General features: G+C 40.3%; 2 protein-coding genes across 2 annotated transcripts; one reads left to right on the top strand and one right to left on the bottom strand.

The window, feature by feature from the left end:
- The first annotated feature begins 279 nt into the window (after positions 1-279).
- Positions 280-6,403, top strand: LOC141801777 (proteasome subunit alpha type-6). The gene is made up of 7 exons (XM_074685041.1): positions 280-459; positions 1,418-1,512; positions 3,701-3,782; positions 4,227-4,382; positions 4,521-4,699; positions 4,876-4,970; positions 6,211-6,403. The coding sequence occupies exons 1-7, from the start codon at positions 384-386 to the stop codon at positions 6,266-6,268; spliced, it is 741 nt and encodes a 246-aa protein (XP_074541142.1). The 5' UTR covers positions 280-383; the 3' UTR covers positions 6,269-6,403.
- Positions 6,404-9,026: 2,623 nt separating this feature from the next.
- On the bottom strand, positions 9,027-11,310 carry LOC141801800 (NF-kappa-B inhibitor alpha-like). The gene is made up of 6 exons (XM_074685080.1): positions 11,027-11,310; positions 10,399-10,504; positions 10,082-10,289; positions 9,889-9,977; positions 9,513-9,773; positions 9,027-9,415 (listed from the first exon to the last, which is right to left on the bottom strand). Exons 1-6 carry the CDS (start codon positions 11,257-11,259, stop codon positions 9,386-9,388), a joined length of 927 nt encoding a protein of 308 aa, XP_074541181.1. The 5' UTR covers positions 11,260-11,310; the 3' UTR covers positions 9,027-9,385.
- Between the last annotated feature and the right edge of the window lie 264 nt (positions 11,311-11,574).

Raw genomic sequence — 11,574 nt, 5'->3', positions numbered from 1 at the left:
TCTCTTATGTAGCTGTAGGAATTCCTGCCCCTAGGAACAGGCTAGCACATTTGATCTAATGTAAATTTCATTTTTTAAATATTTTCTTCAAATAAAATACAACCTTCTTGAAGTCGGGTGTAATAAAGCATGAAACTGAAATACCAAAATGCAGTATTTTACATTTATAGCACTTAATGTGACCAGAAACTATTCACACAGAGCGCCCTACTCGCAAGCAGCAGCAGCAAGTACTGTATCACCATGGAAACGACACAGGCCTCTGACACCGGATGAAGTCGTGAATCCATTAGTTCAACTTCCGGGCGACAATATTGTGCATGAAGGAAAATCTGCTCACAATTTCATTTGGACGAACTTCTCGGCCAAACTAACCTGGTAGAATGTCCCGAGGCTCGAGTGCAGGTTTCGACCGACACATCACCATCTTCTCTCCTGAAGGAAGGCTCTATCAAGTCGGTCAGTGTGGGAACAGGTTCAGACTAAAGCCGGCTCGGGGAGCTAACTTGTTTGCTAAATGCTCTGTCATGGTTCGTGTAGCTCGGCTTCATGGTGAAAAATAATACTTCCACAAAGTGAAAGTAGTGTTATTTGAAGCCATGAAAGATGTGCGTATGTGGTGCTACCTTTGTTTTATCTCTCTTTCCCTGAAGACTCGAGTTATTCAAAATAGTGGGACTGATAGCGGCTAGCATGCTAGTATGCGAATTAGCATAGCTAGCATTGCTGTCAAGCTGATTCATTGTTAGGAGAATAAACGTGTTAATAAGAAAAATATTGCTGCCTTACAAAGTTCATTTAAATTGTATCCATCTAAATGTGTCTATTTTTTATTTATTTATTTATTTTATTTAACCACATCTTACTACTCTGTTGCATAAATAAGAAAGTATCTAAAACTCCACACCGTAAATATTGGTTGGTGCTTAAGGCTCTGTCCATTCCAAAGTATTACTCACTGGTGTTTCCATCTCTCCTTCAACTTTTTCTTTTGAGTCAAAAAAAAAAATGATGCAGTACCTGATCAAGCTGAAATGATAACAGACTCTTTGTGCAATTCGTTTGAAAAATAGGCAAGGGACACTTTAGAGTTAAACAAAACTCGTTGGATTAATTGCATGAGATACACTGCGTGAATACCAACAAGAAGCCCTTATTTAGGTTTATTTCAAACAAACATTTCATCGCCAGAAAGTTCAGTGATGTTATGATCAGCTGACACCTGACAACACTTATTCACTTGTTGCATCTTTTTTTTTCTATTTTGCTAAGAGCAGAAACAGTCATTTGTGCTTGTACAAATTTACCGTTCAAAATCACTGAGTACTGTGCTTGTTTTGTGTTTTCTCAAACATTTATTGCTGTCCTCAGCTGAAAAAAAATACTGAAAGATGCATCTTGTCTTCCTTGTTTACAGAATATGCTTTCAAGGCCATCAACCAAGGTGGACTTACGTCAGTAGCAGTCAGGGGGAAGGACTGTGCGGTCGTTGTCACACAGAAAAAAGTACCGGTGAGTTGACGTTACGTCTATGCTTGAACAGCCACCTTTTTTAGGAAGATACATGCTGCAACAATACTTCAGTGTTACTTTGTCTTTGTACTTTAAATAAATGGCACCTAAGCAGAATATCTGACTCCCAGTGTGTAACCTCAAAAAGTGTTTAAAGGGCAAAAGAGGCCTCGCATAAACAAAAAGATTCAAACACACACTTATTACTGTTCTGCCTTTTGAGCTCTACACAAGTTAAAACACAAACAAGCAACGCCACTGTTGGTTCCAGTTATGTCCTACTACACCTTCTTTGTGACATAAGGATCATGTCTCACTACTTGGCTTCTGTGAATTTTATGCAACTAGTGAGGTGAAACAGTCACCTCACATTCTGTCCTAAACAGCGAAGTGGCTGCCATGATCATCATCCTGCATTTGTTGAACTTGTTGAACCAGTATTTATTAGTGCAACTAATCTTTTTTCATTTCAAATAAACTTGGTCCTAAAGCAGTTTAAAAGCAACTATTACAGCCACTGATCCTAAAAGTCACCATGGTTTAACAACTGTGAAATCTTTGTGTCCTGGGAAACGATGTTCCATTTAAAAGGTGAACTAGGACGCACAAATTAATATTTTAACTTCAAGAGTTCAGAGGATGTTAATTTCTTTTTAACCAGACATCAAAAGATTCATTTTGATCAACCAGATAGGGGATTATTTCAATGTGGTCCAGATTTATCAGTATGAAATATGAACCTGCGAGACATATAATAGCTGAGGATGAAATGTAGTGTCCAGCTTTGACTCAACCTGACAATCTGAGAAGGCGGGTGGTAAGCTGTTTAGGCTGTTTCAGGTCTCTCGAGTAATGTGGGGTCCACCAGCCAACAGAAAGCGACACAGATGTGTTGAAGTTGTACTTTGTTGTGGTGACATTTTGATGGAAGCTGTGTTTTTGGTTTCAAAGATAGTTACCACCTGTGTGACCACACTGAGTTCCACACTTTAATTATTACATCCTGTGAAAAAATTCTAATAGTTCTGCTTTTACAATATTATTTAACTATTAAAAAACAGCAGATCATCTTACTTTGGGTATTGTCATTTAGTCACTTGAATAAAAGGGAAACACTGTGTCCACCACTCAGACTTTCTTTTGACTTTTCATTTTGCTCATTTCTGTTAGAACTGATTAATGTAAAATCAAACAGTACCATGTTTCAGTGCCTAAACGCATCCTTGTGACTGTGAGGAAGTGGAAGGGTGGGCAATTTTCCATGCAGGACATGAACACAGCATTGCAAGTTCATATACTGAGAAATAAATATGATAATTTGAAAAACTTTGACATTTTATCATTAAATAAATTAATATTAATTATCACATTAACACACACAAAATTGCCAAAATTTGGTACTGTTAAGTACTGATACCAATTGCTAGGTACCAGGCATCTGTACTGTATTGTTTCAAATGTGAAAGGTACTCATACCTATGTGTAAACAAGATTATAATTATGTTGAAAAGCTACTCATGAGTGCTTGAAATCAGACTAAGCTGAAGTTGTACTCAGAAAAGTCCAGTGTCCTCCAAACAAAGTCAGATGAACAAACCAATCCTCATCGTAAATGCAAAAATAGAAGTTTCATCTAAATTGGGAGCTAAACTAGGAGTGTATGACCCGATCCTGAGATCAAGTATTGATCTGATACAGATACAGACCAAAAAAATAAGACTGGATATTGATGTCTTAAAGGATAAGTTCAGTTTATACAGCTTTTACATTGTTTATAGAATTAAGTAGAACAAAATACTCACCCAGAAGGGTTTCCTGATCCAAGCAGTGCTTCGGGAGATATTTTTGTGTGAAAGTAAAGCGCTGAAAATTCTCTAAATAAAGCGTGAATGCAGACCCATATCAGAATTTTTTGGTGGGACTCCGTTTTTCTGTGTTTTTGGTCAAGTAAAATATGGCCCTGTCTGAGTGCAGAGGAAACTGGCAGACGAGCAGGGAGGGGGTGTTTGGTGTGAGCGCTCTGGGCTTCTGCTGCACAAAAAACACTGCTGTAGGGGTAATTTCTGCCCTAAACCTTGTGATAGGACCCAACTTGTTCCATCCCGTAGTATCACTTTAAGACATCAGAAGACACAGTCACTTTTTCATTAACTAACTTCATTTATTTGTCTTCCCCCTCCTGAAACAGGACAAGCTTTTGGATGCCGCCACAGTGACCCATCTTTTCAGAATAACAGATAATATTGGATGTGTAATGTCTGGGATGACAGGTAAGAAAGAGACTGTTTAGTCCGTGTGTAAACACATTGAATTACATCTGTCTCTCTGTCTCACTGCTTTACTTCCCATTTTCCTCTTCACTTTCTGTAACTGGAAGCCTTTGTTGATGGTCACAAACTTTCCACTTTTCTCTGAACTGTGATGGCACAATTCCGTCAGTAGCAGTACTTAGAAATGGAGCATCTGGAACTGGAAAAAAAGACAAAACCAAAATGAGTATTTTCTATTAAACTGGAAAAATCTTTAGGAGACTAGTCTTAAGAAACATCTCTGTACTGCAGAGTCACAGCATTCACTGTTCTGTTTTCCAAACAACTGTCAAAGCAGCTCACACGGCAACATTTCTTGTTCAACCCAAACCCATTCCCTCACATTTGATTTCTCAATATGGTTGTTTAACTGCTGAATGAAAAACCATTTTTCCCTTCCTCCAGCCGACAGCAGGTCCCAAGTTCAGCGAGCTCGCTACGAAGCAGCCAACTGGCAGTACAAGTACGGTTACGAGATCCCAGTGGACATGCTGTGTAAGAGAATTGCTGACATCTCACAAGTCTACACGCAGAATGCTGAGATGAGACCACTTGGCTGCTGTGAGTGCTTTTATTTATTTACACACAGCAGATGACAAAAACAGCATCCAAGACTCAACTGAATGTGTGTTTTGGCATTAAATGATTTTTTAGATGTGCAGGCAAATGTTTCCTAAAATTCCTCTCTGTTGCTCACAGGTATGATCGTGATTGGTGTAGACGAGGAATTCGGCCCCCAGGTGTATAAATGTGACCCTGCAGGATACTACTGTGGCTTCAAGGCCACTGCTGCGGGAGTGAAGCAAACAGAAGCCACCAGCTTCCTGGAGAAGAAAGTGAAAAAGAAACTGGACTGGACCTTTGAACAAACTATCGAGGTACAAATAAAATCTCCGCACATATCAATTTGATCATGAAAGTGAAAGTAACAGTAATCACAGGGGGTTCCCAGCTGTTTGGTGTATTATTTTGTAACCATAATTATGATGTCCTTTAAATTATCTTTATATGATACTGACAAAATGTGACAAATGCATTCTTATCTCCTTTTCAGACGGCAATCTCTTGTCTGTCGACCGTTCTCTCTATCGACTTCAAGCCCTCTGAGCTGGAGGTGGGCGTAGTCACAACACAGGAGCCAAAGTTCAGGTAAAGACCAATAAAGACCATCAGGACTTCAAATCTTGACCAAGCTAGAGACTTTGTTTTTAAAGCTACGCCAACAGAAGGTTGTGATTTTTGTCTGACAGTGATGCATGTCTGTAGATGTTTGCTAAGCTGGTTCTAACTGTTATAAAGCAGGTTAAGGCTTTAGTTCAAGGTTACATAAATTTGCAAGTTTGAATTTTTGTCCTAAAATATTTTTATTGTTGTACAAATATTTCTTATTTTAATAACACAGACTTGAAGAGCTAGAAACCGGTAACACAAAGGGTTTTTTTTTTTGCTTAAAAGAAGTCCTACTGGTCCCTTACTTGTTTTGTTTGTATGTCAGTGTTTGTGTTGATTCAGCTTTTGGATTAATGTCGTCTCAAGTTCTCATCAAATGTCAACATCTGGTTTAGAAAAATAAAGCCTAAGCTGAAGTGCTTAAAGTTGCTGCTCATAGAGAATCCACATAAGGCTGGCTGCAGAAAGACCAGAAACCAGGTACACACCAGGCCAAAAACAGACTTTTATGGCATCAAAAAGTCTTCTTACAGCCTGGTTCAAAAAGGGGCTCTAGTCTGAAATGTTAATTTTGCAATCGGCACACACTCTACGAGGGGGAATCTTTTTTTCCTATAGCTCGGAGGTTTAGAAGATATTAGAATCATTTGATTGTCCAGTCAGAGACACAGCTCAGCTCATGTGACTGACAGGCGCCGTATAGCTGTTAGAAAGGAATTTAAAGCCTTCATCATATCCAGTGTGTAGGGATGGGTACCAAATTAGAATAGAATAGAATAGAATAGAAAATACTTTATTTTGTTAGGTACTTTTATATGTACCAACCAAAATTAGTCAAAAGCACCGGGTACCAAGTCATGTAAAATCCAAAGGTACCATGTTTAGGTACTTAAATGCATCCTTGTGACTGTGAGGGAGTGGAAGAGTAGGCAATTTTCCACGCTAGACATGAACACAGCATTACAAGATTATATATTGGCGAATTAATGTGTCAAGTTAAAAAAAACAAAACTTTATTATCAAACAAATTGATATTTTTTACCAACTGAACACAAAAAAAGTACCGAAAATTGGTACAGTTGAGTACTGGTACCGATTGCCAGGTACCAGGAACCGGTGCTGTATCGTTTCAAATGTGAAAGGTACCCATCCCTATCTGTGTGGCTGACGTGTCTTGAGACTGTGTCCATGTTTTATACACTCTGTCTTCTTTCTCCAGGATCCTGACAGAGACTGAAGTGGACACCCACCTGATGGCCCTGGCAGAGCGAGACTGAGCGAGCAGAGACCCGTCACCTGTTGGACTAAGTTAGAGCATGATGGGAATTGAAGTTTCCAGAAGGAGACCGGTGTTATCTTTGTTTGCTGTACATTTACCCCACTGTTTCATTCAACAATAAAAAAAAAAGTTTTTGGAGTAAAATAACACGTCTTGTTCTCTCTGCTCTACATGATGCTGTAAACAAAGTGGATCTGAAGTATGCTAATACAGGAGTAGCTTCTGTCAGCTGTTTTTATCTGATGGTTGAATTTAGCAGCAGGGGAAATGTTTCTGGGAACGAGTGCAGAGCTCTATCTCTGAGCTTCCTGTTGTGGCTTGTAGTGCTCTAAAATCACATGACACACGCAGAGGTGCTGTGGAGGGATGCTTTTACTACGCTGTGATGCAGACCAGATTTGACCTCCTTTTCTCAACATTTTGGAACATGAAAATGTCAGAAATAGGTGGCTTAAACCACCGGAAACACCCTACTACATGAGTAGTTTCTCTTTGCAAAGGGGGAAATTTGCTTCCTGTGATATTTAAGAGGGGTGGAAGAATTCTGGTCAATGACTCTCTGCCATTCAGCCATTACAAACTTTTATCAGCATATGATCAGCATCAGAAATAATGCGCTGTCATCAGATCATCATTCTCAGTTTCTTTTAGACCATTTCTTATAAGTGGTGTTGATTCACCTCTCATGTCTTCACTTCTCTCTGGGCCCTCTGTTGGCATTTCTACTTAAAGAAATCCAGCTGAGAGATACTTTTTTTTTTACCTAAACGCAGAAACACTTCAGGACTTTCTGTTCGCATCAGTGCCTGAGTCTCTTATGTAACTTCCACCATCATTAAGAAGTGACAGTTTTACCTGTGGAATATTCCCCAGCTGTCCCGTAAAGGTAAACAACCTTGTTAATGTTTCCTGCCATGGGGATGATTACCGGGTTTACTCTTTACTCTACTGTTAGAGCTTATCACGCCAGGACATTCACAGTAGATTATTTACAGGCTCCAGGCTTATTTTATAGTTGTAATCAAAGTGGGGCGGGCTGATTATTTCAGGGGATTCCTTCTCACCAGAAAATCCTGACTGACTTGATGAGGCACATGTCAAAACAACATTTGAGCTTCACAAGCTTCACTGTGAATAAAAAGCAGGAAAATTTGAATAGAAGAAACTAAGTTTATTTTCAAAGCAGAGCACAATTGAGAGGTCTATACAAAACACAATAACATTAACAAGATTAATGAAATGGAATTAAGCAAGTGGATACATTAGCACAGGTAAGATAGAGAAATAAGGCATTTGGAGAAAAAAAAAGTGTAAAATTTGGGTTATTTCTGACAGGATTCATTTTTCTGCCTTTCAGTGTTTTATTGATTTAGTTTTCCTAAATAATGTTATAGGGTTGCAGGCTTACCTGCATTGGCAGAGTAGGTTTTGAAGAGGCTCTCATCCTCATCACACTGGACATACTAATGGATCCCGGGCTGGGCGTGATTGGTGCTTTTCATTTGATTCTCCTTCTTTGCCACAATTCCAGTTTGGTTTATCAAGCTGGCTTAATAAAAATGAAAAAAAAATAAAATAAAAATAAATTAAATTAAATTAAATTAAATATTTCTTTGAACGGCCTACAAGTAGCAGTTGCGGGCAAAAAAATAAATAAATAAACTAAATTGAAAGTATCTATTCTTTTTGCTAACACTCTTGTTGGCTTTAAAGAGGCTTGTAGAGAAAACACTAATACTTTCATTTTTGATTACCAGCTAAAATCATCTCCAAGGAGACTGCAAGTCTTGTCCTGTTTTTTTTTAGAGGGACATCCACACCAAACGTCACATTATGGATCCTTTAAATCTGGTTTCTTCTTTATTTATTTAGCTGGATGCTTTTAACTGGTTACATAACCCAGTACAGTGAATACACCATCTACACTCATAAATGCATAAACATGCAAATGTGGAATAATATTAAGCTGAGTGAAAAAATTATGATAAATGGGTGATTTCATTCGTAAATATTCATTTGATGTTAGAAAATAAGTGAGAATTTGCCTAACTGAAATCAACAACAAATCTAGTTTATCTGTAAATTATTGGGTTTGACTAATACTCAAGTTCACTGTTTGCTGAAGTTACAGTTCAAAGTGTTTTTTCTGCATCTGGACTTTTACTGTAATGTGAAGTCTGAAACAGAAACAGTACTGTACACTGTGCTGTTAGTTCGATTGCCAAAGCAATGCTCAAAATGCTTCTTCCACTACTGAAGCTGACAGAGGAACCTTGTACTTCTCGCGCTGCTGCCAAGCCTCCTCAGAGACAGATCCATGCAATCCTTCCAGCCAGTTTCCAATCTTTAGACATTTCCTGCCTTTATTCCTTGGTATTTTTAGTCAGTACTACTTCCTAGCTGCTGAAAAGCTTCTAGGAAGTACCAGAGCATGGTGGAATATTTAACTACAGTATGTTCCTCTTCAGCCATTAGGGGACTTTCAGCGCTGTGACTCAGAGACCTTGTGACCTCGCCCCAACAAGGAAATCCCAGACTGTTCCAAGTGGTGAAGAGTGCGTTTTTCATCTGAGTTTCTTTCACAAGTCTGGGTGATGACTCTCTGCCTCGTCACTCTGAGTGAGAAATGAGGCTTCTTTTACAGCCTGGAAAGGCTGGGAAACAGTCATCAAATGAAAAGGGAATTACACTCTTGCTGAATAAAGGAAATACACAAATCAAAGTGTTTAAATTCAATAAACTTCTTTTTATTTATATCAGTTTTCTGTTAATAGTGTTTAAATTCACACTTTTGTACAGGTACAAAAATAATATCTCTGTATTTACAATATGATACAGCTGAGGACTATTTACACATCAACACAACTTTATACATTATACAAAAGGACGACATGCTCTGGTTTCAGATCATGTTGTGATCAAGACCGGACTTGACCATTACAGACGCCATCTTCATTCATGATTGTGATACCAGGACCAGCTCTCTCGATCTGGATCTGGATCTGGATCTGGACAGGGGACTTGGACTGATAAGTCCCTCATTGTAGGGCTCTTCCTGGGCAACCCTGTAGCAGCTTTACTGTCATTCACACCACCATAGGAGCGACAGTTGAGTTTATTTCCCAAATTTGATGTCGTCATACAGCTGTGGAAAAGAGGAAAATAGAAACATTAGACACAAATACATTAAAAACTGGTTTGTATTAACCATGAATTTGATGAGCTTTCGATTTGACACTGACCTCATCTTCAGAAACATCCACGTCCTCCATGTCGCTCTCGTCTGATTCGCTCTCAGGCAGCGCCCTCAGCTCTTGTGCTGTCCTCTCGTAAAGCTGGCAGCGGATCTCTTCATTCTGGCGCCCATAGGTGAGGTGATACGGCGTGAAACCGCCATAGTTAAAGCAGTTCACGTTGGCTCCAAGTTCAAGGAGGCGGCTGACCAGTGTAGGGTTCTGGAGATCCACAGCGAGGTGGAGTGACGTCCGCCCACTGCACTGTTCCTGCAGGAAACAACGTAAAGACATAACGTTAGGCTCCAGGTGTGCTTTCAGTATCAGATCACACACTCTTCTAGAAAGGTGAAATGGCTTCATTTGGGATGAATCCAACACCTACCTGTGCGTTGATGTCAGCACCCAGACGAACAAGGCTTTCAACCAGAGAGATGTAGCCATTGATGGACGCCAGGTGGAGACAGTTTTGTCCTGTGAAGAGAAATCAGGAAAATGGTCATTTAAAGAAATCACATCAAAGAACTGCTTCACGTAATATTACAGCGGCTGTCATGCTATCTTATCATGATGCTTACCGTTATAGTTGGGGAAGGACACAATGGCGGGGACGTGGCGTTGGCAGTTCTGGGTAATGACCCCAAAGCAGGCCATAGAACCCTTCTTACAGGCGATGTGGAGGGCTGTGTTTCCACTGTCGTCAGATAGCCGTGGGTCACAGCCGGCCTTCAGAAGCCTCTCCACAAGCTGAGGCTGCTCTGTGATCACTGCCAGGTGGAGGGCAGTCTAAGGAGGAAACATGTAAAATCCAATTAATGCTTATGTTCACCTTTAAAGGGAATTTTGAGTTGCAGAGTGGACAGTGTGTAACTGATAATCTGAGCTTTGAGTTTACCTGTCTCTGGTGGTTCTGTACGTTGAGGAAGGGGTGATTGTGCGACAACTTGATCATCTGAAAGGCATGTTCTGTAGCTTCATGAATAATAGCCAAGTGCAGGAGTCTGTGGGTTGAAAAAAAGGGAAAGATTAGTCAAAATATTACATTAAAAAAAGGACCACGCACAGAGGAAATGGTTCCAGCCAAATCAGAAAGAACAAAGCCTCAGCAGTGGAGCGTTTCGCAAGAATGGAGTTTTGTCGGGTTATTTCCACCAGTTGTGGCTTGACACATCTGATGCTTTATCAGTTCCTGGCAGAGAGCCAGGGACTTTCCTGAACTCGCAGAGCGGACTTTAGCACCGCCCAGACTGCGCACTCAGCCAAAGTACACACACACTACGTGCGCGCTGCGCTGCACACACGCACAGAGCCTACACAAACACAGCTTTAAAGCCCTGTTGTTTTCATGCAACTTTCCAACTATTTCATGCCTGCTCCTCTTTTTCTTCCACACACACTTTAATCAACAAAGTGCTCTAAGTTTGGAAGCTTCACTTTGCTGCAAAACTCGTGTAAGTTTTACGCGGAAGCATTGATTTGCAAATGCGTAATTGCAAAAAAAAATGCGCAAAAAATAGACTTACGTGTCGCCATCTTCAGTCACTGCTGCCCTCCACGGCTCGTATTCATGTGTGAGGTCTTCGTTTGTGTTCACTGTCATGTCTTCAAACTCGTTCACCAGCTCGTCCTCTTTCAAGGAGTCCAGGCCGGAATCAAAACGATCCTCATGGCAAGGCAGCATTTTCCCGTGTTTGGGCTCCATGTTGTCGAAGTTATAATCCGTTGGGTTGCGCTGAGATACTCTGTGTACGTCCATATTGACTTTGCGACTGTCACAAGACACGGCTCCGTCTCTTCTCAAAGGTCAGGGCTGTCTGGTGCAGCGGAGGGAGGCGCGCCGGGTTTTGTTGCCTCTGGTGGGCGGAGCCTCGGTGGGGAATTCCACTTGACTTATCTTAGAATAAGCAAAGGGAAATCACACAGAGCCGTGCTTTTGTGAGAAAAAACCCCTTAAGATACTCAGAATGAAAACTGGTAGTTTCCTATTAGACACCTATTTCACCTGTGATGTAGGTTAGAGGACATGACTTTATTTCGTTTTGATGAATGACACTCTTTGGGCATGAATGAG

This window comes from Halichoeres trimaculatus, unplaced genomic scaffold (assembly GCF_033239565.1).
Source record: "Halichoeres trimaculatus isolate MK-OKI-2021-1 unplaced genomic scaffold, fHalTri1.1 fHalTri1_scaffold_13, whole genome shotgun sequence".
Lineage (NCBI taxonomy): Eukaryota > Metazoa > Chordata > Actinopteri > Labriformes > Labridae > Halichoeres > Halichoeres trimaculatus.
The sequence above is the reverse complement of the archived record's forward strand: the minus strand, read 5'-3'. Positions and strand labels throughout refer to the sequence as shown.